Source organism: Drosophila sechellia, chromosome 2R (genome assembly GCF_004382195.2).
Source record: "Drosophila sechellia strain sech25 chromosome 2R, ASM438219v1, whole genome shotgun sequence".
NCBI lineage: Eukaryota > Metazoa > Arthropoda > Insecta > Diptera > Drosophilidae > Drosophila > Drosophila sechellia.
In genome coordinates, this window is record NC_045950.1 from 10308764 (window position 1) to 10315827 (window position 7064).

Here is a 7064-nt window from a genome sequence, read left to right on the forward strand (position 1 = left end):
CGGTGACGGTGACGTTGATGTTGTTGCTGTTGCAGTTGTTGCTTCTGCTGTTGTAGTTGCAGTTGCTGTTGTTGTTGTTGTTGCTGACGTCGGTGGTGGCAGGTTGAAATTGGTGTTGTTGTTGGCTTTGCTTTAGCAGGGCCAGCAGCATTTTGCTTAATGTTGCATTATTCCGTTAGTTTTTCCCTTTGTCGGCGGTTCGGGTGGATTGGTGGGTGGTGGTTGGTGATTCGCTGGCGGAGATGGTGGTGCCACTACTACTGCTGTTGTCTGCCGGGCCGAGCATTTTTGCCCAGTTACAGTTCCAACCATAAATTTATGTGCCACGGCATGTGTGAATTTGCGTCCATTTGTTGTCAGATTTTGTTTTGTTTGTGGCTCAGAGCCTAACCCACATTTTGGCCACGATTTCGCAATCAGCGAGTGATGTAAATATATTTTAGAATCTCACTATTCACTGGTGATTATTTTGAAGATATTGAAAAATACACACTTCAAATTTGGATTTTCGAAAACTGAACGATTGACACTTGCTGTTGAAAAGACACTTTTCAAAACCCATACGATGTTAGCTCTTTATTAACTGATTAGCGCACTTTTTACATAGTTTTACCGGTATCGATCTAGGTTCTTTAAAAATCACTTGTTCATTTGTTTTTGGCCCTCAAGCGAGTTGGTTAGATGTCGACTAACGAACGTATCCGTAGCCTAAAATCAAGGGCTTCGACGTTTCACAAGATACAAACAGCGGACGCTGTGACGGCAACAGCGCTCTTGGGAAAATGAAAATTCACGGCACAACAGCAAACACTAAGCAAGTAACTAACTAACTAACAAACTAACTAACTGGGCCTATGTACAGCGGGCCAGTCTGTATGTAGATATATGTATATATATATATTTATGATTACAGCCCGGGGACGCAGATGGCGATGTCAATGGAGAGCCACCAGAGTCACTACCGAGTTCCGCCGATGCCAGGGCTTGAGTCAAAGTTAAAGGCGATCTGAAAGTCGGAGCCGCATGAACCACGCTGATGACGAACCGCAGGCCAACTGAACTCGACGACCGATCGACGCTCTCGCGAGCTGGGGAGCTGTGAGCTTGCAGCTGGGGAGCTGGGAGATTGTGAACCGAACGGAGGTGTCTCTGCCTTCAGAGCCCGTGCATAAGGCCAAAAAGCGAAAAGCCATAAGCTGAACCTTTCGCGCAGTCTTGAATCGAAGCAGCCAGAGAGTTTCGGCAGCGACAGCGGCAGCAGCAGCTGTTCACCGATGCGGAACGAGCAAGTGGCTCTGGTCCGAGCCCAGGTGACTTGGCCCTGTCTCCCAGACCATGCCGTACCATACCCAAGTATACTTTACCCATAGCCTACGAACCGAGAGCAGCGGCGCGTTCTTTTGAATCTAATGAAACAGAGCTTGTTTAATATTCATTCGTTCGTTCGGTTCGTTTCGTTTCGTTTTGTTTCGGACTCACGCGATCTCTCGGTCTCACTTTCAGAAATGGAAAACCTGTTCCCCGAGATCCGTTTGTTGTGGGAGAGACGACTTTGCATTTGGTTTGTTTCAATTGGTGGAGGCGCCCAATGTCGTTGGGGTCCATATATACACAACAGTGCGTCTGTATGTGCACATACATATACCAGCGGATGGGGGATAGCACCCATACACGGAAGCCAGCGTATGCAAATATCGTAATGTGCGGAACCTCTGGGAAAAAGGGTGTTATTTGGATCAAATGGGGCACCGTCTTTCAGAGAGAGAGATTTTGCGAAAGATTCGCAAATGTTTAAATTGGCAATCTCTAAGCAAAGAGATCTAACTAGCAAATGGAAAGCAACGAAAGACATTAATCAAAGGGGCACGAACGAAGGTGACTAAATGGGAATAGAAGGGATTTTCAAGCAGTTTGTAAAAAGTTTAAGCTTACAAACTATCAAATAGATTTTAAGAGACGTTAAACCAAAAAGTAGCTCATAGATACATCTACAAAGATACTGAGACATTTTCTGATCAGCAAACTCAATAGAAACTATAGCAAACCTCTTAACATACAAACTAAGTTTATTTATATTTAATATAATATATATAATGGAACAGATCGCAGTTGAGAATGCTTATCTTATACCATCTCACTGCCCATTAGGTATCCGCCCAGTTAGCCCAATGCACTGCCTTGCAAGCGGCTGTAATATTCAAATAGAGCCATATTTAATTTTTATTTCACTCTCCACCCACCGAAGTTTTTGGGGCCAAGCTGATTGGTATCCAACTGGAGATAAGCAGCCAAATTGCATATTGCAACAACTGCTGCCAGCGAACCGCACAGCCAAGCCCAAAAAATAAAAAAATCAAAGGCACAACAAAAAATCGAGATGAAGATGAGGAGGTAAAAAAGCGACGAACCTCCCAGAAGACGAGTCAAGTACGTTGGCAGGTAAAAGTGCATGCGGCCACGCGCAGGGCATTTAATAATAATAAACTCGTACTCGGATGGGGCTACCCCCATCCTCAAGCCCAGCCGGAGTTCATAATTAAGCGCCAGAATGCCGGGAAAGCCTTCGCTTCCTCTTGCCATAGATGCAAAATATTTGTTTATCACATCGCGATAATTGCCGCCGGCGATGCGAGGCCCAAGTCTTCGCGGATTCGTGGTCGTGGATTCGTGGATTTATGCATGTGCTGAGGGGAAGGCGGGAGGGGGGTCGGGCAGCGGCCAAAAGGTTCCTCCGACCATCGGAGCATCGGTCAGACCAAAAGAAAGAAAAGCCCAAAAGGGGGGAGCAACTGCAGCGAAAGCGTGTGCCGATCGAGAAGGCTGGAGACTGAAGACTGGCGACCGAGCACTGAAGTCTGAAACCCCAAAGACCAAAAACTAAAGGCCGAGAGAACAGGAATGGGTAGCGGGGTAAAGATTGCGAACGAGGATCGGATCAAAGCGTGCCTCGGTGGTGGGTACAAGTTTATTGGCGTGGCGTATGTGCAAATAGCCGCTCCATCGACATCGACTGCTCCAAAAATGTGGGCGTGTGACACTTGAGCGGCTATCGCCAGCGAATCTCTGCCTAAATGCGGCAAAAAGGAGAAAAAAAACAAATTATTGATAAGCAGATCGAAGCGCGGCACTGCAAGAAATCAGCCAGCCCCACTCCACATCGAGCGCGATTCGAAGTGCTCCGATTTCTCGCTGTGCACCGCCAGGTAGGAGGTGCAGTTTTCGACTCCTTATCGCTGATGGAGCCCGGCACACGTTGCTGTGGTCCAGGTCCGGGCCTCATGCTTTGATGATGGCTGTCTGTTTCCGCGGCTCTTGCCGTTCTGTTATGTAAGAAATACTTGGCAATAGCAACTGCGGTAGGTACGACCGCCTGCAGATCGCACAGTTTGCCGCATCGAGGGAGTGTTCCGGCATTGCACAATTTGGTGGGCAATGTGGGGTTGACAATTAAGTTATTAGTGGAATGCATTGTTTTCGAAACTAAAACTACATGCAAGTCCTGAGTTCGCTAAGACAAATTTTAAAATTTCGAATTTACGCGGGTAATAGTGCTGGAAAGCACTCGAGAATCTTCGCTTTGCAGCACTACCTTGGTTGCCAGGTAGCTTGAAAACATAATTAATAATAAGATATACATACAAAATATACAATATATACAAATATATATAACTTTATTATTTTTAAAATCAATTATCCATATATATATGTTGATATTTATTGCTCACCCGATGAGAGAACTAAAAAAATATCCAATAGCTATATATTTTTTGAAATCCGAAAATTTGGCAAATATATATATTAGGAATAACTTTTTATAGAAATGTTTGAAAATAACGCAAAACTGAATATGAGTAGATGTACTTGCTATAGTTTAAGTGTGTAAATCTGGTACCATTCCTCTATTTCGTAATAAACTTCCATTTGTACTAATGAGTAAGTACATTGACTTTATAAAACAGATTCGATTGGAATCACTACATTCTACATTAGTGAACACAAACACGCGAGCCACAAATATATTGAAGAAAATCACATTTAATTGAAACATTTAACAGGTTTGTTTCTTTTTTTGTTTATTTAGATTTGTAAAACCCTAACTCTGCTTGTCTGGAAAAAGATTAGATGCACGTTCATCTAAGATCTTGGGCGTTCCTTCTTCTCCTTGTAGAGGGCCAACAGGGAGACGTTGGCGACCTTGACAACCTTGAAGCGCACACCGGGAATATCACCGACGGCATGACCCTTACGACCGAAACCGGCGACCAGGACCTCGTCGTTCTCCTCAATGTAGTTCAAGCTACCGTCACGGGGCACGAAGGCGGTGATCTTCTTGCCGTTCTTGATGAGCTGCACCCTCACGCACTTGCGGATGGCAGAGTTAGGCTGCTTGGCCTCGACGCCGCTGTGGAGCAGAGGAAACTGATTAGTTTTGATACATTACTAAGAGAAAATATAATTGATATAATATCATTCGCTTTTTGCTGCTGGCACGCTGGTCATCTCACAGTATAATCCTGTGATTTGAGTTGCAAAACGAAACAAAACACAAAAATATACTGCGAGGCGTCGAGACGTGATTCCCCCCACCATCCCCCACCACTTCTATGTTAGGGTCTGTCTACTATCTGTACTTACACCTTCTCCAGGACGATTCCCTTGGCGTGGGAAGCACCTCCGAAGGGATTGGCCTTCCATCTGGTGCCCAAATGAGCCTTCTTGTAGTCCTTGTCGGCCCAACGCTGGTCGCGACGGTGGTTCACATGCTTCCTGGCAGTGCGCAGACCTCTTGGCTTGCCTGTTGTAGATTAAACAAATACATTAGCTATAGTTAATATGCGTCTGCGATGCAACAACACAATGTAAACAAATGGCAGCTTGTGCGGCTTCGGTTTTGAGGTTAGACAGAGTCCGGGCTCGGAAATACTGCCAAATGCATTTTTCACACAAATAACTTTAGTGCCTTGTGCACATGGATTGCTTTTGCATGTGAAGCGAAATATTTGCTTGCTGGAACCAAAGATTCACTGGATTTTTTGCGATTTTCGGACAGCTGAAATCACAAGTTTCCGACTTGTTTGCATTTGCCAGTATTTTCGCACTTTCGTCGCAAGTTCACTTACTGTTTCAGCCGCGCCGTATTCTAAGCTCCGTTTGTTCACTGTTTGTCAGCGCTTTTCGCTTAATTCGCACAAAAACTACGCTTTTCAGCAACTCACCCATAATTTTCCAACTTTCTCGGCAAACGGCGGAAATAAAAAGAAGGATGGCAGAGTGACCTTTGCTGAGCGTTACAAAATACCAGCGGTGTTTTTAGTGTGACCACCGCGCGGCTCAGCCGGAAAACCAGCGACGATAGTTTGCAAGATTCAACCACGATATATCGTAACCATATTTCACACAACTAAATATAAATGTAATTGGTGTAGTTGCTATAACTATTTAATATTGTTTTATAGAATAAATAAATATTTAATGGAAATACCTCGCACTTTATATGACCTTAGAAGCAATTAACTAACGTTGAAGTGAACATAGATAATATATATTTATGCGTTAAATTTGTGTCGATGGTGGATGGCGAAAGTTTTTTAATTATTTATTCTTTCTTTCGTTATTTGGAGGTGAATTCCAGAAAACAGAAATGCAATAATGTTAAGAAAATAGATTTAACTATCTATGTACGACTTCAGTTTATAGGATACAAGAAAGTATATAAAATATGCATTCCACTCATTGGGGAATAGGTAGGCGGGACACCAATTTTTGCATTGTTATTTTTTGGAATTCAACTCTAAATAGCAAAAAAGGAAATAAATAAAGAAACTTTTAAAAGTTCCTTTTTCCACCCTTCCGCCATCGACGTCAACTTATCGACGCTAATTTGACGCACATTCTAATATTTAAAGGTCCCGCACTTGTATCGCATGCATATGGTCACACAGTGCTGGAAAATGAGTTTATCCACCCCAGACTCAAACCAACATCCCTGGCGCATCCCTGGATTTTTGTAGAGAATGTAACTGATTTTTGAAATTCTGAAAATAAATAAAATACCATATTATCACCAAGGCCAAATTTACCCAAAGATGCGTCAACATTTTTGGGGCTTGTACCCCTTTGTGATAACCGAATTTGGAGCAAGTGAATCATCATTTTGGAACTCGCTTCGGGGAGTGATGATGCTACTTTATTGCATGACATTTAGTTTATGAGAATTTTTTATACATATATGCGGACATGACATAAATTCCTAATCAAACATTGCTCCTTTAAATAATAATAATAATAAAGGCGGTGTGCATAACATTTAGTTAGCATTCAGAGATGCCGCATGAATTAATAATAATTACTGGCTGTGAATGCACTCGAAATTCTTTGGGAGACTGTTATGTAAGATCCGGACTTAAAATATATTACACGTTTGTTTTTTATTGCACCCAGCCGAGACCGAAGTACATATTTACGTGCGCCGTATTAGTGCGATTAGATTAAAACACTAAATCCGGGCAAGTTAGGTAAGATGTTGGCCGTTGGCGCTGAAAGAAGAATTTAATTTCTCTAATCTAATATATGTTTATGACGTGCCACCCATGGTCATATAAATTTCGGCGCTTATCACTGCACAAGGGGTTTTCGAGGGTACGGCGGAGCGTCTTATCAATCAAAAACTCAAATTCGGCCCGCTGATTGGTCGATGCGATAGAAACGAAACTGAAAGCGGAATTGACCCGGAACGATATCAAATATCCATGGTCGGAATGTACTTGAATTAATTCATTAATAAAGTTGCCCAGGAAGCAAAAGGGAACAAAGTTCGAGAGTCGCCCGGAAGATAATGCCACCGCAACCGGATAAACGCCAGACTGATAAAGGCGTAATCCCGATGGGTCTGCAAATCGCGGTTCACTTGCTTTTGCTTTTGCCTTAATCAATTAGCACTCTTCAAGTGCTCACAGTTCATGGCCCTTCAAATGAATGCGAAGCAGTGCCTGACTTTCATTTTTTTTTTTAATTTTGGACTACTAATAACAATAGTACCGGGTTTATCTATCTGCTTTTTTCGA

At 43.0% G+C, this 7064-nt stretch overlaps 1 protein-coding gene across 1 annotated transcript; it reads right to left on the reverse strand.

The window, feature by feature from the left end:
* Positions 1 to 4056: 4056 nt before the first annotated feature.
* Positions 4057 to 5318, reverse strand: LOC6609108 (40S ribosomal protein S23). The gene is made up of 3 exons (XM_002033775.2): positions 5217 to 5318; positions 4636 to 4795; positions 4057 to 4402 (listed from the first exon to the last, which is right to left on the reverse strand). The coding sequence occupies exons 1-3, from the start codon at positions 5218 to 5220 to the stop codon at positions 4135 to 4137; spliced, it is 432 nt and encodes a 143-aa protein (XP_002033811.1). The 5' UTR covers positions 5221 to 5318; the 3' UTR covers positions 4057 to 4134.
* Between the last annotated feature and the right edge of the window lie 1746 nt (positions 5319 to 7064).

Coding starts and splice junctions, on each gene's coding strand:
- LOC6609108 (XM_002033775.2), bottom strand. Junction 4,403..4,635: donor GGAATCGTCCTGGAGAAGGT/GTAAGTACAGAT, acceptor TCTGCTCCACAG/CGGCGTCGAGGCCAAGCAGC.